Raw genomic sequence first — 23,191 nt, 5'->3', positions numbered from 1 at the left:
CAGAGAACTGGCAATAGGAACTTTGCAGGAAAATTAATTTCTAAAACCAGGATTATTCCTTCTCTCTGTTGGAGATATCGGTTAAATGTTCACCACTCTGCCCTGCCCACCCAACTGCCCAGTTCTGTCCAGCCAGAATAACCCATCTGGAAACTACCCAAGAAGCAATAATCACTTGGAAGCCAGCAAGGAATTGCCCTACATAACCTCTCAACTTTCAGGTCTACCAATCTCTAGCAAGTCCCTCCTAATTATGTGCTAACATAGTTTTACTTCCTCTTTTATTTCAAATTATAATGAACAAAAGGAAGAATAAGAAAAAAAGACATTCATGAATAAGAAAACAATCTGTTTATCTATGCATGGAACTCAAAGGGTAGGCCATTTAGTACAAATGTAAAGGCCTCAAGTCTAAGGGCCCAAGATTTGAAATGGCAACTTTTTTCTATTCTCTTTGATAATGAGGGAAAGCTGAATCATCTCTCCCTTGACTCCTAGTAAGGCTCCAGTTTCCTGAGTCTGTAAGCCTTCCAGCTGTAAAGGAATGAACACCTGAGAAGTCTGGGTTATGTAGTCCTCTGCCTTGGGAACTATATCAAACTGTGTTTGGCTCCATAATCATGTGAGCCAATTCCTTATAATAAATCTCTTTACACACACACACACCCCCCCCCACACACACCCCCCTTACTGGTTCTGTTTCTCTGGAGAACCCTGACTAATACACTACCTAAATTAACCTGGAAGTCTGAGATGCCTCCTATTCTAGGAAGAAACACTACAGATTCATTAAGTAGGAGGGGTCTCAGAAACAGCAAACAGATTTATGCACTCTGTCTAAAAGAACAAAAAAAGTGAAGAAAATTTCAGATAACTTAGAATGATGCTATTTGCTCTTCTGTATGTTGAAAAGTTAAATCCCTGTCCAGCACTTTGCATCCTTTTGTAAAGCTACTCAGATTCTTTCTAGCTCTCTAGTGTTAAGTAAAAATACACCTGCCTGTTCTGGCATCTCCAGACACTAACAAGCAGACAAAAACTTCCAGACTGGCATCATTTTTCTGAGACAGCTGATATTGTTCCACTTGAAAACTACAACGTGCTCCAACTTCAGCCTAGCCCTTCTCCATCTAAGTAATGGCCATTAAATATTCACAATATACCTCCCATGTCCCCTCAGCCTCATCACCCCTCACCATTCAAAACCAGTGTGTATTTCTGGGCTACATTTCAATAGCCATAGTAAATAGTTCACATTCTCCAAAGAAACGATCTCTACAGAGGATAACATAAGGCATATGAGAAAACATCTTTTATTCTCTCTGGGCCCAACCTGAATCATACCTTATGGTCACAACTTTTAGAGGCAGGCTATTAAATTAAACTCTCCCACTTTCTCTCTTCCCTCTCTTACTCCTCTGTCCTCTACTAAATTACAAAGATTTCTCTAACCCCATCCCTCACCCCCAAAACCAGTGTACGACAGTCAACAAAAACCGAGGAAAGACTCCTCGCCAAGAGACTCACCAAAGAGCAGGCTTCTTGTTCTGATCATTCCAAACTATGAAGGGCTGATATGACCATACCATTGTTGCCCCTCTGTCACCCGTTTTGGTGCACCAACAGTGGTTACATGTCCCCATCATTTATTTTTGAGACTCTGAAGTTCCAACAACATTCTTAATCTTCTTCATTTATTCAACTTTAAACACTCAAATGCGCCAAAGAGCATGTGCATGTGCATGGGACACTGTTAGGCTGAAAAAAGAAGGCCTACCTCTCCTAGGCCAAGTTGTTTGGGCATGATCACAATAATCAGTATGACTCCAAGTACAGCCAGAACCAAGCAAACAGAAAGGTTTCAGAGATGATAAATGGGCTTAAAAAATTAAAATGGGACAACATAAAATCTCAATTCCTGAAGACCACTGAATTACAAAAAACAATGACTTAGCTGTAGAAGCAGTAATGAAGTAATTCTATTTCTGTGAGGGAAATTATTTTAAGATCCCCAGGATAAACAATGAGTTGGGGATCACTAAAAAACCTCAGAACCGAAGATTTCGAACATCTGTCTTTCTGTGCCTGTATGCTGCCCAACCCATTCCCAAAAAGGAACCAGAATCAGATTCCTCCCAACAGAAGACTCCTAAGACATGTCAGGTTGGTTTCTGCAGAAGCTGCATCTTGTGAAGTAGTCTTTAAAAATAAAAATGAGAAAACCAAAAATTTTAACAATGATAAGCCACTTTCTCCTTCCCACTGTAATTTTTCTTTGATTTGCTCTCTGAAGATTTAAGAAAAAAACAAGAATCATTAGTCTCAGATTCTTGAATTAATCTGATCTCACTTCGTGGCTAATGTGGCCAGAAGTAGATGCTTTTGTACAATTAAAACAGAAGGACTTTATATCAGCAGGACTTTAGGGCTCTGGTTCCACTGTATTTAGTGTAAAGTACACTAATGATAGGGTGGAGGTTGGAGAAAGAGGTGGAAACATCCATCACAAGGTAACATGACAGACAGCAGGACCCTAGCTAGACTTTAAGGAACTGATTCTATTCTGGCAGGGGAAACCCACATAATTAAGTTTCGCACTTACAGAATTATCACTCTGAATTCAAGAATGAGAGGCATTTGGTTGTAGATACAATTCCATCTGTAGATACTAACTTTAAATTTAGAGAAGAAAGACACTCAATGAATGAATATTATGGGTTGGGGTTTCTTAGGTGATTCCTAAATTCACCTGCGATTTTTTTGTTCTGATACAATTAACAGCTGTGATAAGGGGTCTACTATAGCCCTGGCTCAGAGGCGGTCTTTAGTTTCAGAAAGTCCATCGGTCATGGAGCTGGCTGTCACTGCTAAATCTGTTGCTTGCAGAGGGCCCAGAGGTCTGGGTTTGCTGAGTAGAGTCCTCACCATTTAAGCTCTTCCTGCATACAGGACACGCGTCGTGCTGAAACAGAAAGATATCAGTCCACGTGAACAGCCTGACCTGAAAGCTGGAAGAACTAAACACTTAAGAAACCCTGAGAGTTAGCAGGTAGAAGAACAAAAAGGGCATGAATTCTTCTCACAGAGTGCACGCTGGGCTCCAAGTGTATCACCAGGACATCTCCCAAACAAAATTTCAACAGAACTGACAGAGAATTCTAGGCAGCAACTTAACAATAGCTAACACATATCACCAAGCAGAACTAACTAGAAACAATGACCTGAGATGGTCTAGAGCAGGGGTCAGCAAACTTTTCCTGTAAAGGAAAAGGTAGTAAATATTTTAGTCTTTGCAGGCCACACCACCTATGTTGCAGCTACACAACTCTGCTGATGTATCACAAAAGTAGCCAGAGACAATTTGTAAACAAATGGGCATGGCTGTGTTCCAATAAAACTGCATTTACAAAAACAGGTGGCAGGCCACAGGGACCTGCAGGCTGTAGTCTGCTAACCCCTGGTCAGAGAAGTTCCAAACAGATTAATAATCTAAAACACAGTAATGGTGCTACTAGGAGTTAGCCAGGGACTAAAATCTGATCTGCTTGGCTCTCCATTAACTGTTTGGTTTTTTTTTTCGTTTTTTTGTCTGTTATTTTTTAAATTTTTATTGGAGTATAGTTGCTTTACAATGTTATGTTAGTTTCTACCGTACAGCAAAGTGAATCAGCTACACGTATACATATATCCCCCTTTTTGGATTTCCTTCATGTTTAGGTCACCGCAGAGCACCGAGTAGAGTTCCCTGTGCTATACAGTAGGTTCTCATTAGTTATCTATTTTATACGTAGTATCAATAGTGTATATATGTTAATCCCAATCTCCCAATTCATCCCACCCCTCCCTTTCCCCCTTGGTATCCTTACGTTTGTTCTCTGCGTCTGTGCCTCTATCTTTGCTTTGTAAATAAGATCGTCTATACCAATTTTTTCAGATTCCACATATATGCGTTAATACACAATATTTGTTTTTCTCTTTCTGACTTACTTCACTCTGTGTGACAGACTCTAGATCCATCCACATCTCTACAAATGATCCAATTTTGTTCCTTTATATTGCTGAGTAATATTCCATTGTATATATGTACCAATTAACTGTTAACTACACCCTTACTGTGAACCATCCCCCCAAGAAGATATGACTGGCACAGCTGCCCCATCACAGATGAGAGCTGTCTGTACTTACCAGTTCTAACCACGGCACAATACAACTGCTGTGAAAGAAGTGGTTGCAGGGTAACTGCCGGACTTCCTCCTCAACTGTGTAATCCTCTTTGCATACTGGACATTCTAAATCCTTATCTGTTGGAGGAGGAAACGCCTTTTAAAATAAACAGGCAAAAAGAAGGAAGAAAAAAACTAGCCCAATGTCTTTTAACAGCCAAAGGAATATACAAAGTAAAGACAAAGTGCACCCAAGGTGGAGGCAGATAGGAAGCATGAATTTTATTTCAAATTGGGGATAGAGGTGGTAGTAGACAGGGATATGAGAAGGAGGACTGATTAATGAGCCTGTTCCAATAAGGCCCAGACAGGAACTATATAAGGCCTACTTTTCAATGTAAAGAGTTGGAAGAACTGGGGCTTAGATTATCTTTTAAGTAAAACAGGAAAAACATCTTCCCAAGTGTGTGAAAGCCTTCTGGCAGTTTCTACTTAGGAAACACTGGCAATCTGTCCACCACAACCAAAGGACTCATCTCGGCAATCTTGGCAGTTCCCATTCAGTGTCTCAAGCCACTTTTACCCTACTACTTTCTACATTACACATCCTATTTCATCATGGTTACCCTAAAGCCTCTTTTACAAGTTGTTCATTAAAAGCTGTACCAGGAGATGGTGCTACAGAACTGCAAGGCCCAAGGGTAGCTCAGGCTCCAAGTCCAGAGACAGGAAGCCCGCTTCTCAGAGAAAATGGCTACAAACTGAACAGAGAATACCAGGCAGCAAATTCCAAGTTTCCCAAGTTTGGCTAATAATACCAGCTAGTCTATCTCTCCAGTAGCTGGGCTATGTATGTTACATGCTCCACAGTACTCAAGGCATTTGGGGTAAAATACCACTTAACAGATTCACTCCTTCCTCTCCATTCCCACCACCTGGCCCTAATTTTAGCTTTTACTTCTCATGTCTACTCTACTGTATCAGCCTCCCAGGTAGCATCCCTGACTCCAGGCCTTCCAAATATATCCTATATTTTGCTACCAGCTAATTTTCCCTAATATCAGCTTCATAGCAATTCCCAGCTCATCTTCACTTGGATTCTCAGCTGGCACCTCAAAATCAACAAATTCAAAATTAAAAACATCACATCACCTCCTTACCCAAACCAGGGCTGGCTCACGATTCCCCCATCCCTGATGTCAGCACCACCTCTGTGGTTATAGAGTTGCAAAATCTTCGACTCATCTTTCACCCTTTCCCCTCCTTTATCCCATTATGCAATCAGTGATGAAAGCCTTTCTTCAAAATGATCTGAGTCCACCCTTTCCTTTCTGTTAGCATTGCCACCGTCACCTGAACCCCATCAGGATGCTGCAACAGCCCCTTAAATCTCTGTTTCTGCTTCCTCCCTCTTTCAATCTTTTTTTTTTTTAATGATTGCTTTTTTAATTTATTTATCTACTTTTGGCTGTGTTGGGCCTTCGTTGCTGCACGTGGGCTTTCTCTAGTTGCATTGAGTGGGGGCTACTCTTTGTTGTGATTCGTGGGCTTCTCCTTGTGGTGGCTTCTACTGTCGTGGAGCATGGGCTCTAGGCGCGGGCTTCAGTAGTTGCAGCATGCGGGCACAATAGTTGTGGCTCACGGGCTCTAGAGTGCAGGCTCAGTAGTTGTGGCACACGGGCTTAGTTGTTCCGCGGCATGTGGGATCTTCCTGGACCAGGGCTCGAACCCGTGGCCCCTGCACTGGCAGGTGGATTCTTAACCGCTCCGCCACCAGGGAAGTCCCTTCCCATCTATTTTAGACACTACCCTCCAAACTAATCTTCCCTAAAAACCACTTAAATTCCCTCATTCCTCCATTTGGGGACCTACAAAACTTACCTACTACCTAAACTATCCAGCCCTAACTACTCTGCCAGTTTCAGGGTCCTCTACAACAAGGCCCCACCCTTCCTATCCAGTCATACCTCCCACTACTCCCCAAATCAGATTCTATTTCAGGTCTAATGAGGTTACACTCCTTACCTGATCCAGACACCATATCCATGCTGACATTCTTCATTGGTTCATACTTTTCCATATATAGAATAATCTCTCTAAGATGGCCCATCCTGTCTTTAAAATCTTCTGACTCTAAACTGGAATTTATGGGGAAAGAAACTCCCAGTCCAAAATAATGTCCCTTATCACTAAGTTCTTTTAGTGCTTATAAATAAAATAATGTCTATGTCTAATGTACCTGAGTATAGGGTAGATGTAAAACAAATGCCTAGCCTCCCATTATTTCTCTTCCTTTTCTCCCAAAGTCAGTATGACCTGCTCAACCACTTCTTATAGTATTGTCTAATCATTTGGTAAGTTTTGCTTCCCCTACTAAGTTCTTCAAGAAATCAAGTCTTCTATACCTTTGTACCTCTTTATTTCCTGCATGGCATCCAGAAAACCAACATGCTAATTGCTCAGGAATTACCTGTTGACTAACCCTAATGATGGGGTAGGTACCTTCCATATCTGGCACCCAGGTATAAATTTTAGGAGTGCTACAGCTTCACTTGAAGATCTTTAGTATAGGAAATGGCTCAGATTCTGAACAGAGATAATAAGATGACAAAATATGTATGAAAATGAACCTACCAACTTGTTCCTGAGTTACTGTCACTGTTGGAAGAGATGTGATCTTTTCCTGGTCAGCTGGGGGAGGCCCTGTGTTTTCCAGTTGTCCTAAAAGCTACAAAAAAACAAAAAAGAAAAAGAAGAAGAAGTGGTAGACATCTAACTATCCCCAGGGAGGGAGCCGTTCCAGCTGAGAACAGTGCAGATATTAAAAATGTTAGTTGCTCTTACTTCTGCAAGGCTATGAGAGGCTTGGGTTTGCCCTTTCCTGCTGCCAGAACACTCATAATTGCTTTACAATTTCAGAGTGACATTAGTATAAGCCCACAGACAGATCCATCATTGCAGGGCCCACCTCTGGGCATAAAGCAACTTCGGAGACAGCAAAAGGGCTATGATGTCACGAATAAAACTACAGCTTAACAAAACGTAATACTTAACCAGTTCAAAAACTTCATTTTGCTGAAAGGAAAAAAAGGGTGAGAGTATGGAAAATAGCACAAGGTAAGCCAAGAAATAGGTAAATTACTGCCTACAAGAAGACTTGGATATAAACAACATGCTTTCTATTCTTAGCAATCCACAAGGGAAATGAAAAACCAATTAAATTAAAATACACATAAACAAGTGGAAGCAATTATACATGGCATGGGAATACCTTTTTCTCTGCTTCCTTCCCCTACTTTGTTCCACCTAGCAGAAATCCCTGCTTCAACATATGAGCAGACCCTTCCTGTTTGTGAAGTACTTGTTAATAGGATCCTCATAGGACTGAACAAGAGGCCAAAAATATAAAATAGTTTGTTATAGAAGTCTTTTCTTCCTTTGGAGTTGAAGCTATCTTCTAGAAAGTCCCTAGGACCAAGAAAGTACATGGATGCTGAGCTAAACCCATAAACCATCTATCCCTTAAGTAAAATGGAAACCCACAAGCTCAAACTATTAGGGAAAGCAGAGTGACTGCCGTTTCAGAAAGTAGCAGAAGGAAAGCAGGAAGCCTGTGGAACCATGAGACACACTGAACAGACACCCTCAAAAGGCAGCTCCTCACCTGAGTTACAATGGCATCAAGCCCTGTCTGACCCCAGGCATAGTCCCCAGGGTTGGAGTGCAGCATCCCGCTCCTATACATGAGATGAGACACAGAGCATTAGATGGAGTGACCAGGCTCCGCCTTACACCACAGAAAGATTGGCAGAGGAATCCTGTTCTCTCTCAGAGCTGGAAAGTCACCAGTTCTCTAGAATCAAGTGGCAAAGAATTTCTCAATAATTTCAAGGTCAAACAGATTATCCAGAGGCAGTCTCTCATTCTCTAGGAATTTTTGCTTAACTGTATAGAACATAAAATGTGAAGCTACCTAAAATACCACATGACAAACCAGAGCAAAAAGAGTGACTCATTGCCTGTTGGTTAAGAAAAGTTTGTCTTCTCTGTGCCCATTTAACGTAAACATAGATGGAGCTGCTTTTTAAGGAGAGTTTTCCCTTCGTGATCAGCGAAAATCGACAGCAGACTTCCCTCATTCTAAGACTCGGCCTGTGGTCCTGGACAATGAGGAGCTTTCACGTAGAGAAGCAGCCACAGCAGTGTCTCTGAATCACAACTTAGAGGAGTCACAAAAGGGACTTGGCAGCACCTCTTTCTGGAGCTGCTGGTGTACTAGCCTGGATGACAGATATCCAGACTCTTTGGCTGGAAAACAGGGTAACTGTGTGGAAGGACTGAGGTCCCTTTGAGCAAAGAAGCCTTCTGGGGCAGAAGTGGCAAATAACTGTCCAGACAAGAGGAAAGTCCATCTTTAACCCATACTGTACATGTCACTCTGATACTCTTATTTCTTCTGAAAAACCTTCTTACTTTAAAAAAAAGGAAGTTAAGCAGTATCTTTTCAATTTCAGAAATTCTTAAGGAATAAAATCTTCCCATATGATCTAGAGGAGAAACACACAAATCAGATACCAAGCCTGGTAGGGACCATCTCATTCCCCACCTCAACACAACCCTCACACCTGAATATGAATGGAATCAGACACACCCAGTACCCAGACATCCTGTGGGACCAGGATAGCCCTCATGAGCCTGAATTATAAAGAATAAGTTCTGATTAAGTTTGGGCTCAGCAGACAATGGCAGTCTTTAACAGCCTGCCAATTACACCTATATACTCACCTATGCAGCTCTTTCTTTCTCACTATGGCACAGATACTACCATACTTAAAAGGACGCTACTGCAGGAGAGTAAGACAGGAGGCAATTAGTTACTTACCAAGAAAATGGGGATCCAGGGATGAATCCTGCGATGATCTGCTGTAGTACTCTGTTGAAGGAAAAAAATTAGATAAGACAACAGACTAACGAAAGTACTCTATAGATATCCATGGCTGACTAATCACCAACTCCGTCCCCAAAACACAATGGCTTTTCACTGACTATTATACAATAGAGAGCACCAGAAATCAGTCCACTACATGGTACAGTGCTGCTTTGCTACTATGGCTGTCTTCCTGAGCTCTGCTACTTTATGTATTAACAGATTTTTATGAAGTAAGCTGGAAAGGAATCTGATTGTATGGTTAGTTTTCAAACTATGATTCTTGGATCCTTGGCAGCCAAATGAGAGGCTGAATGGGATGCTAAGCCAGGGAGATTCTGGACCCACCTCCCTACAACACGGGAAGTTCCATTTTTATGTGTTATGCACATTGTGCAAGATACTATTTAAAGGGCCCTTTTTTAAAAGTTCAACAATAGCTAACTATACTATGTGTTTGTTTTAAAATATGTTCACAAGTTATTTTATACTCCTCCTTTGGGTGTAGGTTGGACTTAATGACTTACTTTTTTTTTTGAGGTACGACTGACATATAACATTATATGGTTTTTTTTCAGGTGTACAACACAATGATTTGATGTTTGTATATAATGCAAAGGATCATCACAATAAGACTAATTAACATTCATTACCATACATAGTTATAAAATTTTACTTTCTTGTGATGAGAACTTTTAAGATCTACTCTCTTAGCAACTTTCAAATATGCAATACAGTATTAAAATGATAATACTGTAATGAACTATAGTATCTCATTGTGGGTTTGATTTGCATTTCCCTGATGATACAGTCACCATGCAATACATTATATCCCCATTATTTATTTTATAACTGAAAATCAGTCCCTTTTGACCTCTTTCACCCATTTCACCCATCCCCCAACCCCTGCCTCTGGCAACTCACCAATCTATTCTCTATATCTGTGAACTCGGTTACTGAATTCTTTTTTTAGATTCCACATATAAGATCATACAGTATTTGTCTTTCTCTTTGTCTCATTTATTTCACTTAGCATAATGCCCTCAAGGTCCATCTACGTTGTTGCAAATGGCAAGATTTCACTCTTTCTCACGGCTGAATAACATTCCACTGTATATATGTACCACAATTTCTTCATCCATTCATCCATCAGTGGACCCTTAGGTTGTTTCCATGTCTTGGCTACGGTAAACAATGCTGCAATGAACAGGGGATGCATATATCTTTTCAAATTTGTGTTTTTGTTTTCTTCAGATGAATACCCAGAAGTGGAATTGCTGGATCATAAGGTAGTTCTATTTTTAATTTTTTGAGGAACCTCCATATTGTTTTCCATAGTGGCTACACCAATTTACATTCCCACCAACAGTGTACAAGGGTTCATTCCCTTTTCTCCACATCCTCATCAACACTTGTTATTTCTTGCCTTTTTGGTAATAGCCATTCTAACAGATATGAGGTGATATCTCATTGTGGTTTTGATTTGTATTTCTCTGATGATTAGTGATGTTGAGCATTTTTTCATGTGCCTGTTGGCCAACTGTATGTCTTTTTTGGAAAAATGTCTATTCAAGTCCTCTGCACATTTTAAAATTGGGTTGTTTGTTTTTGTTGTTGTTGAGTTGCATGAGTTCTTTGTATATTTTGGATATTAACCACTTGTTGGATACATCATTTGCAAATATCTCCTCCTATTCAGTAGGTTGCCTTTTCATTTTGTTGATTTCCTTCGCCATGCAGAAGCTTTTTATAGTTTGATGTAGTCCCACTTGTTCATTTTTACTTTTGTTGCCTCTGCTTTTGGAGTCATCCAAAAAAATCATGACCAAGACTGATGTCTTAGAGTTTACTGCCTGTTTTCTTATAGGGATTTTATGGTTTCAGGTCTTATGTTCAAGTCTTTAATCCATTTTGAGTTAATTTTTGTGTATAGTGTAAGACAGTGGTCCAGTTTCATTCTTTTGCTTGTGGCTGTCCAGTTTTTCCAACACCGTTTATTAAAGAGACTGTCCTTTCTCCACTGTATATTCTTGGCTCCTTTGTCATAAATTAATTGACCATATTATGCAAAGGTTTATTTTTGGACCCTCTATTCTATTCCATTGATTTAGGTGTCTGTTTTTATGCCAATACCAACCATACTGTGACTTCCTTCTTAACAACAGAATATGGTGGGATAACTGTGACTTCCTTCTTAACAATAGAATATGGTGGGATAACTGTGACTTCCAAGGCTAGTTCATAAAAGGCACTGTGGCTTCCTCCTTGCAGCCTCTCTTGGATTACTTTCTCTGGGACAGTGCCATATCAAGCAGTCCTGTGCAAAGGCCCACATGATAAAGAACTGAGGCCTCCTGACAAGAGCCAGAACAAACTTGCCAGACTTTGAGTAACTCCCAGTTGATTCTTCAGATAACTACAGCAATGGCCAATGTCTTGACTGTAAGCTCATGAGACCCTGGGCCAGAACCACCCAGCTAAGCTGCTCCCAAATTCCTGGCCCAGTGAACCTATGAGATAATAAATATCTGTTGTTTAAGCCTCTAAGCTCTGGGGTAATTTGTTATACAGCAATAGATAACTAATACAGATTTTGATACCTAGAAGTGAGTACTGCTGTAACAAAAACCTAAAATGTGGGAGTAGCTTTGGAACACAGCAGAGGGCAGAGGTGGAAGGACTTTGAGGAAAGTGTGAGTAAAAGTTTGAAGAGCCTTTAAGAAATTGTAGAAGCATGATGACTTTTGAGGAAGTTATGGGTGAGTACTTAAGGGAAAGTGAGAAAAATCTTTTTGGAAATGGGAGGGAAAGGGATCCTTGTTATGTAGTGGCAAAAGCTGTTGTTGCCTGACATAACATGGAAAGTAGAAGTTGTGGCTCATGAATGGGGTGATAATGTAGCTAACAAGATTTCCAGACAGGGGTGTTGAAGGTTCCTTTTGACTTCTTCTTGCTGTATTAAAGTGTAAGAGAAGAGGAATAAATTAAGGAAGAATAGTTAAAAAGGAGTTAAGACTAGATAATTCTGAAAATTCCTGGCCTCTCCAGATGGCAAATGATACTAAAATTAAGAAATGGCTTTAAAAAAAAAGGAAGAAAGAAATGGTTTCTGAGCAAAGGTCAAATCATGGGCATTGTCAAGAAAATGGTTAAAGAGGAAGCCAAGAATGTGGCTATAAAAATTCTTTGTTAAGACCTCAGAAACAGGGGCTTCCCTGGTGGTGCAGTGGTGGAGAATCTGCCTGCCGATGCAAGGGACATGGGTTCGATCCCTTGTCCGGGAAGATCCCACATGCCGTGGAGCAACTAAGCCCTTGCACCACAACCACTGAGCCTGTGCTCTAGAGACCGCAAGCCACAACTACTGAGCCCGCACGCCGCGACTACTGAAGCCCATGTGCCTAGAGCCTGTGCTCCGCAACAAGAGAAGCCACCGCACTGAGAAGCCTGCGCACGGCAACGAAGAGTAGCCCCCACTTGCCGCAACTAGAGAAAGCCCGTGTGCAGCAACGAAGACCCAATGCAGCCAAAAAAAAAACACCTCAGAAAGTTCACATAGTGCCTAGAGAGCTATTCAGTTAAACAACTGAGCTTCTAAGAAGCTTAAGTGTGTTGTATTAGATTCCTAGGGCTGCCGTAACAAATTCCCACAAACTGGGTAGCTTAAAACAACAGGAATTTATTCTCTCACAGTTTTGGAAGTCAGAAATCTGAAACTGAGATGCTGTTAGGGTTAGTTCCTTCTGGAGTCTCTAAGAGAGAATCTATTCCATGCCTCTCTCCCAGCTTCTGGTGGTTTCCAGCAATCCTTGCTGTTTCTTAGCTTGGCGACACATTATTCCAATCTCTGCCTCGGTCGTCATACGACTTTCTTCTCTGTGTCTTCTGTGTCCAAATTTCTCTCTTCTTATAAAAACACCATTGGATTAGGGCCCACTCTAACCCAATATGATCTCATCTTATTTTGATTACATGTATAAAAGATTTTATTTCCAAATAAGGTCACATTCACAGGTACTGGAAGTTAGGACTTGAACATTTCTTTGGGGGCGGGGGGGATATAATTCTACCCCACTACAAGTATTGTCCTTCAACAATCCCAGCAGAAGCCCAAGGTAAAAAAGAGATTATATAAAAAAGATTTGTGGGTATAACTTTTGTTAATGGCATGAATCTCACTAATAGTAAAAAGAAACACTGCCAGCTTAAACTGAAAGGTACAGAGGCAATACAAAATGAAAAGAGACCCTTTGGGCCCTCAAAATTCTATTGGCAAGAAGCACGCTAAAAAAACTATGAAATTGCAAATCTGGACTACTTTTCATGGAAAAGAATGACTCATAGGGTGGAATCAAGAGCCAGGAAGGAGGAAACAAGAGCTACAGAGAAGCATTCCTGGGTAGAAGTAGAACTAAGTCCTAATCAAGGAACGTCCAACATTTATCCAGACAAACATTAAAATTGCTATCAATCAGTGTGACTTCTTTGTGCCTTTCATCTTCTCCCTTTTTAAACAGAAATCTCTATACCTGTTTATTATACGCCTGTCCCATCACTATATGTTGGGTACATGAGGGGTAGAAAACTTGCCTCTTTGGTTTATAGACCTCCACATCAAAAGGAATTATGTCTGAGGAACTACACCCAAAGAGCCTCATCCACACTTGGACGTAAGTAAATGACAACAACCTGGATTTCAAGTTGATGCTGTACAGGGACAAGACTTTTGGTGGGTCTTGGGAGGAAGTGAATGTATTTTGCACATGGGAGAAATGTAAGTAATTTCTGGCCAAAGGTTAAACTGTGGTAGTTTTCAAATATGTCCACAAATTCTTTAATACTCCTCCCCTTTAAGAAGCAGAGCTTAATTCTCCTCTCCTTGAATGTGGACTGGACTTAGTGACTCAGTTCTTACAGATAAAGTATGGCTGGAAGGACAGTGTTTGGCATTACGGTTTTTCCCTTCTTCCTTTCTCTCTCTTGGATCACTTACTCTAGGGGAAGCCAGCTGCCAAGTCGTGAAGACACCGAAGAAATCCTATGGAGAAGTCCACACAGTGAGGAACTGAGGCGTCCTGCCAACAGCAATGTTAGTTGACCCATCTTGGAAGTGGATCTTCCAGCCCCAGTTTAGGGTTCAGATGACTGCAGCCACAGCAGACATTTTGATTATAACCTCATGAAAACCTTTACCAAAAACACCTAGCTAAGCTGCTCCCAAATTCCTGACCCTCAGAAACTGTGAGCTGATATATGTCTGTTGTTATAAGCTGCTAAATTCTGGGATAACCTGTTTACACAGCAATAAGTAACTAACATACCCTCCCTGCTTGCTAGTACAGACATACCTCAGAGATATCGCAGGTTTGGTTCCAGACCATTGCAATAAACAAATTTTTTGGTTTCCCAGTGCATATAAAAGTTATGTTTACACTATACTGTAGTCTACTAAGTGTGCAATAGCATTATGTCTAAAACATTGTACATAACCTTAATTTAAAAATACTTTATTGCTAAAAATGCTACCCATCATCTGAACCTTCAGCAAGTTGTAGTAGTAACATCAAAGATCACTGACCACAGCTCACCATAGCAAATACAATAATGAAAAAGTTTAAAATATTACAAGAATTATGAAAATGTGACACAGAGACATGAAGTGAGCAAATGCAGTTGGAAAAATGGCACCGACAGACTTGCTAGACGCAGGGTTGCCACAAACCTTCAATTTGTAAAAAACGCACTATCTGCTAGGTGCAATAAAGTGAAGTGCAATTAAATGGGGTATGCTGTACAGCTGGCCCTCTGTATCCACGGGTTCTGCATCTACGAACTTAATCAACCAAGGATTGAAAATATTGGGGGGGAAAAACTCCAGAAAGTTCCAAAAAGCAGAACTTAAATTTGCCGTGCACCACCAACTATTTATATAGCATTTACATTGTATTTGTAACTATTTACATAGCACTGTATTAAGTGTTACAAGTACTCTAAAGATGATTTAAAGTATACAGGAGGATGTACATAGGTTATTTGCAAATACTACACCATTTTATATCAGGGATGAGAATCCTAAGATTTTGGTATCTGCGGGGGGCGGGGGGTGGGGGGGTCCTGAAACCAATCCTCCCGATGGATACTGAGGGATGACTAACTAGAAGAACAGTTTATCACATGCTTGAACTAACCAATAAGTAAATGGTAATAATCAAGTTTGAGAGAGAGCCTAGTTCCTTGAAGCTCTAAAGCTGACCCTATACAAATACTTGGAATTGCCAGGGACACCTCAATGGATCAGCTGCTGATTTCCCCTTTATTGGCTGCTTACCCTCTGGAAGTGGATGTTGGTTCCACCTCAGCAGTGACAGAGAGAGACCGCTCAGGGTGACCCCAGTAAGTGTATGAGCTGTTGTTAGGAGATTATCTTCACTTGATACATACAGTATTCACACTGAATTTTTTTTTAAACAAAAACTTTTTCTTGTTAAAGTACTAGGTAGCCAGGGGCTTTCCTGGTGGCGCAGTGGTTGAGAATCTGCCTGCCAATGCAGGGGACACGGGTTCGAGCCCTGGTCTGGGAAGATCCCACATGCTGCGGAGAAACTGGGCCCGTGAGCCACAATTGCTGAGCCTGCGCGTCTGGAGCCTGTGCTCCGCAACAAGAGAGGCCGCGATGGTGAGAGGCCCGCGCATCGCAATGAAGAGTGGCCCCCGCTTGCCACAACTAGAGAAAGCCCTCGCACAGAAACGAAGACCCAACACAGCCATAAAATTAAAAAAAAAAATTAAAAAATTAAAAATAAATAAATAAATAAATAAAAAGAATAATTAAAAAAAAATTCCGTTCTAAATACTTTGGTCTTCCCTGGTGGCGCAGTGGTTAAGCATCTGCCTGCCAATGCAGGGGACACGGGTTCGAGCTCTGGTCTGGGAAGATCCCACATGCCACGGAGCAACTAAGCCCGTGAGCCACAACTACTGAGCGTGCGCGTCTGGAGCTTGTGCTCCGCAACGGGAGAGGCCGCGACAGTAAGAGGCCCGCGCACCGTGATGAAGAGTGGCCCCCGCTCGCCGCAACTGGAGAAAGCCCTCGCACAGAAACGAAGACCCAACACAGCCAAAAATAAATAAATAAATAAATTAATTAATTAATTAAAAAAATAAATAAATAAAGTACTAGGTAGCCAAAAGGCGTAGGGGAAGAGGTGTATGTATTTAATTGTAGCAACCCATAGAAGAGAAAAATCAATCCACAGGGTCTGGAGGGGTATGCTAAGACCAGATAAGAGTATTCACGTAGTCTCCAGAGCTGTAATCTCTCTAGGTTTTCCTCCTAGCTCCCTTCTCAGACTCCTCTACTTATGCCTCCTATCTTCCAAACTTCTAATCAATGAGGGCCCAGAGCTCAATTCTCTGAGCTCTTCTATTTTCTATCTTGACTCTTTTGGCAATTTCATCCAGTTTCATAATTTTAAGTATCATAAAGAGGCAACAACTTCCAGATTTTATCTCCAGCCAAGACCTCTGCCTACTCAACATCACCACTTGAATGTGTAATAAGCACCTCAACCTTGTCATGTCCAAAACTGAACTCTTAGATCTTCTCCCCCAAACCTGTTCCCCCTAGTATTCCACATTTCAGCTGATGGTGGCTCCACTTTCCTAGTTGCTCAGACCAAAAACCTTTTTGTCATCCTTAACTCTTCTTTCTGTTATACCTCATATCCAATCTGCCAGCAAATCCTATCATGCCCATTATCAAACTTTATCTAGAATCCAACCATTTTTTTGCACTAACCCTCATCCAAGCCACTAGTATCTCTAACTTAGATTAATGCAACAGCCTCTTAAATGGTTTCTCTGCTTCTGTCTTTGCCCCTGTGCCTCTTGTACACACACATACCCCTGGCCATTCTATTATCAACACAGCAGTTAGAATGATCATTTTAAGACATAAGTTAGACCATGTCATTCTTCTGCCCTAAACTTCCTACTGGATTTCCACTGCACTCAATAAAAGCCTGTATAACAGGCTACCAGTCTCTACATGATCTCACACTCAGCTCCCCAGCCCCAGCCCCAACAGCTGCTCTGTGACCTCATCGCCTACTATTCCCCTCTCTTACTCTGCTCCACACTAGACTCTCCTTGTTGGCTCATTCCTTCACTTCCTTTATGTCTATTCAAATACCTTCTCAACAAGGCCTTTGCTGACTATACTTTATGAAACATCACTTCTCCCACACTCCCTAACTCCCTTCCCTGCCTTTTTTTCCCCATAGCATTTACTACTGCTTAACGCTCTATCAATTTAATTTATCTTGCTTGTCTGTCATCCCCCATTACTACGTAAATTCCACAAGGGCAATCATTTTTTACTGTTTTGTTCACTACTGTATGCCCAACATCCTGAATAGCTCCTGGCATAGTAATACACAAATGTTCACTGAATGACTTAAGAGATCCTAAGATGGGGTCCAATCAGATGGACACTGAAAGACATATATAATCTATTAAGATAAAAAAAGGAGATTATAAAATAGGTATAGTATGACTCCATTTCAATTATATAGATGTAGGTATCTCATATATATATGGGAAAAGGTCTACATAATTATGTATCAAGGTATAATAACTGTGGCTATTTCTGGGTAATGTTGTTTTTTTAATCCATGCCAAAAAACAAAACAAACCTACTACTTTTAAATAACAACAAAAAAAGTTAACAACCGAAAAGAAGTCATTTCTCAAAATCTGAGTTGTGATCATTGGTCAGAAAATGTTAGGTCCCAGAACCTAGGGTTAACTTCAGGAAAACATATTCTTAAGGAAGGAAACCTTAAATGTTAAGAGTACCACACTAAAATAAAAGATAGGTTTTAATGTAATAAGTGCAAACTAAAGGGTGGTAATCTCTATGAAGCCAGGAAAGTATGAATGTATTAGTGTTGATCTAATACAAAGAAAAAGAACAAATGACAAACATAAATACTTTTCCATCCTAAAAAAAAATCATTAAGATGAAATATGAGGACTTCCCTGGTGGTGCAGTGGTTAAGAATCCACCTGCCAATGCAGGGGACACGAGTTTGAGCCCTGGTCCGGGAAGATCTCACATGCCGCAGAGTAACTAAGCCCATGTGCCACAACTACTGAGCCTGAGCTCTAGAGCCCATGAGCCACAACTATTGAGCCCACGTGCCACAACTATTGAAGCCCGCAGGCCTAGAGGCCATGCTCCACGACAAGCCACCACAATGAGAAGCCTGCGTACCGCAACGAAGAGTAGCTCCCGCTCGCCACAACTAAAGAAAGCTCGCGCACAGCAATGAAGACTCAATGCAGCCAAAAATAAAATTAATTAATTTTTTTAAAAAAGATGAAATATGAATAATTCCTTAGGCTTATCACAATCGAAATGAAATTTCTCCAAAAGACTATGCAATTTCCTTCGCTGACTCTATACACACCAAGCAACCATCTGATTGTTTTTGATTTCTTGATATCTAGGAAATTCAAAGACATTATTAAGCTAATAAGCAGAAATGAGTTTTCCAGTCACTGAAACAGAATTCCCCGAGTTGTAAATTAATAAATTACTCTTCTGGCACAGGTCAGATAATTATTTAAGGTTAGATAAGATGACCTAATTACACCCAGATAAACTATCATTTGAAAGCTGCAGATTAGAGGACTTTAGGCACACTCAATAAATATTTGCAGAATGGATGAACAATTGGAAGACTTACCCTTCTTTATATGAGCAAAAAAGGCTTCATTCATGTCAATGAAAAAGCCAAAGAAAATATATCTCATTTCAGGAGAGCTCCTTAAATTGGTGTGAGGAGCACATTAATAATCCCACAAAGGCTAATCTCTGACATCTGATTTCTTAAACGACAAAGGGCTCTGTCTACAGTAAAATGGGTGGAATTATGAGAAGCCTGAGATGTAGCCCATGGAAACCACTAGCTGAAAACCCGACAAGCAGGATAAAAAGTTATACTACTTCTCAAATCAACAGGACAAACTGTTATCAGGAAGAAGCCAAGCCAGAATTTAATCAATTAAAAAAACCTATAAAATACAAAATTGTAAAGTGCTTTCAAAACATTGGGTGACATTATAATGACAACTACTGTAAAGTAATAACAATCATGTAGAACAATCTGAGTAGACCTGCTAATTAGGCAGAGTAGTAATATGCCCCAAAGATGTGTTGTGTTCCATTTACACTTACGTGAAAGAAAAGAGAAAATAAACTGAATTTAAAACTTCCCAAGTTCAACTCACTGACACACTAGTATGTGCCCCTTGGAAGAAAAATTTCTGAGAAAGTTAGGAAAATGCTTAATTCTTTTTTTTTTTTTAATTGGGAAGACTATAAGATACTGTTAAAATTTTTTCAATTATTTTGAAACATTCATAATCCCACCAAATACAAATATCATCATTTTTGCCATATCCTGGCTCCAATATTTAACTGGCTTCATACCCTTAGGCAATTTACCTAACCTCTCTGTGCCTCAGTTTCTACTGTAGAATGGAGATATTCACAGTAACTTCTCCAGAGAGTTATAGTGAAGATTAAACAAATACCTGAAAAGCACTCAGACTAGTACCTGGCACTAGTACCTGGCACAAACTTAGCCATTATAACTACTAATTCATATGTTCCATACATACCTCTTAGCAACATAATTACAATTAACCATTCATTCAACACAAATATATACAATGTCTACTATAAAACAGATACTACCTAGAAGTTGGGAATACAAAAATTAATAAAATTCCACCCTAGACCATTAACCCTAGAAGTAACTGAAAAGGTTGTAACAGATCTGGTCCCCCAAAAGATTCTAGGTCCAGATGAAATTACAGGTAACTTTTACCAAACCTTTAAGGAATAGATAATTCCTTATTTAAAATATTCCCAAGCCTAAGAACAAAGCAAGATTTCCCAGTTCATTTTATCAAACTAATACAACCCTGATACTCAAACTTGATAAAGATAACACAAGAAAATTACCAGCTCCCTTATGAATTGATGCAAAAATCCTAAAAAAGATTAGGAAGAAATCAACTCCAATAGTGTATTAAAAGATTAACACTCCTTGACAAAGTAGTTTTTATTCGAAGCCTGTTGAATTCAAACTGTTGGTTCAACGTGAGAAAATCTATTAGTTAATAAAATGCATTAATTGTTTAAAGGAGAAAAACTATAAGGGTCATTTTCATAGGACTGCAAAGGTCATTTGATAAAATCACTAGTCAGTCATCCTCAATTAAAAGCCCATAATAAATTAGGAATAAAATAAACCTTTCTTAATGTGATAGGAACCATATTAGGAACCAAAAGTGAATATGCTTAATAAAGAAATACTAATTCACTCTCATTTAAGTCAGGAAGAAGACAAAGATGGCTACACTTAGACAACTTTGTTTTGATAATATAGTCAATGCAACAGATAAGAAAAAATAATGAGGCATAAACATAGGGGAAAAATACAATCAATATTTGTATCAATCAATTGATACACCTGCTAATCTAGAAACCTTAGGGAACAAAATGAAAAACTATTAGAGCTAATAAGAGAATTCAATTAAGTAGCACAGGGTTGGGTAACAATCTATCTAATAATCAGTTTTAAATTAAGTGAAACTATAAAACTTTACTGAATAACATAAAAAAAGAACCAAACAAATTGGGATATGAGCCATGGGCCTAGATGAGAAGTTTCAATATTATAAAAAGTACCAACTGTCCCCAAATTAATATGAACTTCCAATCAAAATCCCAATGGGATGGGAGAGAGGTCAGAGATTGACAAATTGCATTTAAAATTCATTTGAAAGAGTAAATGTAAGAGAAGCATCCAAAAATTTTTGCAAAGGAACAATAACGAAGTGGACTTTCACTACTAGCTATCAAATCATACTATAAAATTATAGAAAGTAAATCAGTAAGACATAGGCACAGGAGTACACAAATAAAGATCAGACCGTAACAGAGAATCCAGATAGAGATGAATATGAAACTGCATATATAACAAAGGTAACATTTCGAATCAGATGGATTATTCAATAAATGACACTACAAATATCCATATACTCATACTGGGAGGGGACAGACCCTTAACTCAAAAAATACACAAGAATAATACACTCACCACCAGACGTGTGGGCACAAAACACAAGCCAAGCCAGAGATCCTCCCTCGGAGTTGACAGATGCACATATCCTCTGGGATGAATGCTCTAATGTTCTTATAAACTTGGAACTACCATTAGCTATCTTTCATTTTACACAGGAGAGCTATCTAATAATGATGCCAACAAAGAGAGAGACAGATGAAGACAGACAGATGAAGATAACATACTGATTGACCATCTAGATCCATCTAAGAACATCTAATTTACATCCGTGGTTCTTAATATTGCCCCTACACAGCAACTTAGGAATCCAAGGAGATGGTTTTGCTAGTTACAGTAAATGGGGTAGTATCATTCATATTTAGTAGCTAGGAAAGAGCAGTGCTAGTCACCCTGCAAGAAATGGGAGGAAAGCCAGGACCAAAAAGGAACTGTCCTCCAGCATGCATAATTTTTAAACATCCTGCCTGGACATTCACTTGGGGAATATCTGTCTATAATTAACTGAGCCTAAACTCAACTCCATTCTACACAAAGTATTTCCAACTTGGTTTTAATATATACTGAATTAATTAATTAATTAATTAATTTATTTATTTATTTATTTATTTATTTATGGCTGCATTGGGTCTTCGTTGCTGTGCGTGGGCTTTCTCTAGTTGCAGCGAGCAGCGAGCGGCGACTACTCTTCGTTGCAAATCAAAACTACAATGAGGTTATCACCTCACACCAGTCAGAATGGCCATCATCAAAAAATCTACAAACAATAAATGCTGGAAAGGGTGTGGAGAAAAGGGAACCCTCTTGCACTGTTGGTGGGAATGTAAATTGATACAGCCACTATGGAGAACAGTATGGAGGTTCCTTAAAAAACTAAAAATAGAACTACCATACGACCCAGCAATCCCACTACTGGGCATATACCCTGAGAAAACCATAATTCAAAAAGAGTCATGTACCACAATGTTCATTGCAGCTCTATTTACAATAGCCAGGACATGGAAGCAACCTAAGTGTCCATCAACAGATGAATGAATAAAGAAGATGCGGCACATATATACAATGGAATATTACTCAGACATAAAAAGAAACGAAATTGAGTTATTTGTAGTGAGGTGGATGGACCTAGAGTCTGTCATACAGAGTGAAGTAAGTCAGAAAGAGAAAAACAAATACCGTATGCTAACACATATATATGGAATCTAAAAAAAAAAAAAAAAAGTTTCTGAAGAACCTAGGGGCAGGACAGGAATAAAGACGCAGACGTAGAGAATGGACTTGAGGACACGGGGAGTGGGAAGGATAAACTGGGATGAAGAGAGTGGCATGGACATATATACACTACCACATGTAAAATAGATAGCTAGTGGGAAGCAGCCGCATAGCACAGGGAGATCAGCTGGGTGCTTTGTGACCACCTAGAGGGGTGGGGTAGGGAGGGTGGGAGGGAGACGCAAGAGGGAGGAGATATGGGGATATATGTATATGTATAGCTGATTCACTTTGTTATAAAGCAGAAACTAACACACTATTGTAAAGCAATTATACTCCAATAAAGATGTTAAAAAAGAAAATAGATCCAGAGGTGATCCAGATACTGAAGTTACCAAAAAAGGGCTTTAAATTAACTATGACTAGTGTGTTCAAATAAAGATGGAGAATATCACCAAAGAATCTGAATCCATACAGCAATCAAATTGAAATTTCAGAAATGAAAAACATCATATCTGAAATAAGGAATTCATTTGATAGGTTTAACAGTAGATCAGAAACAGCAGAAGACAAGACTAATGATACTGAAGGTGGGTCAATAGGAAATATCCAAAATGAAGTACAGAGAAAAAAAGAATTAAAAATATGGAAAGATAGATTCTCACAGACATACAAAAATATATAAACAAGAAGGAGTGTTCAATGCATTATAGTTTATAATGATAAAAAAAGAA

General features: G+C 39.7%; 1 protein-coding gene across 3 annotated transcripts in view; it reads right to left on the bottom strand.

Moving 5' to 3' along the window:
* Positions 1-1,673: 1,673 nt before the first annotated feature.
* RNF115 (ring finger protein 115) overlaps positions 1,674-23,191 on the bottom strand; it is a 59,479-nt gene continuing 37,961 nt past the window's right edge. For all 3 annotated transcript variants that reach the window (XM_082460122.1, XM_082460124.1, XM_082460123.1), the window contains 5 exons: positions 9,046-9,096; positions 7,828-7,900; positions 6,798-6,891; positions 4,186-4,301; positions 1,674-2,962 (listed from right to left, as the gene is read on the bottom strand). In XM_082460122.1, coding sequence (XP_082316248.1) covers positions 2,831-2,962; positions 4,186-4,301; positions 6,798-6,891; positions 7,828-7,900; positions 9,046-9,096 — 466 coding nt within the window. In that variant the 3' untranslated portion in view covers positions 1,674-2,830. The remainder of the gene's footprint in view (positions 2,963-4,185; positions 4,302-6,797; positions 6,892-7,827; positions 7,901-9,045; positions 9,097-23,191) is intronic.

This window comes from Balaenoptera physalus, assembly GCF_965194825.1.
Source record: "Balaenoptera physalus genome assembly, chromosome: 1".
NCBI classification, from domain to species: Eukaryota; Metazoa; Chordata; class Mammalia; order Artiodactyla; family Balaenopteridae; genus Balaenoptera; species Balaenoptera physalus.
Note: the sequence above shows the minus strand (reverse complement) of the source record. Positions and strands in the feature narration are given on the sequence as shown.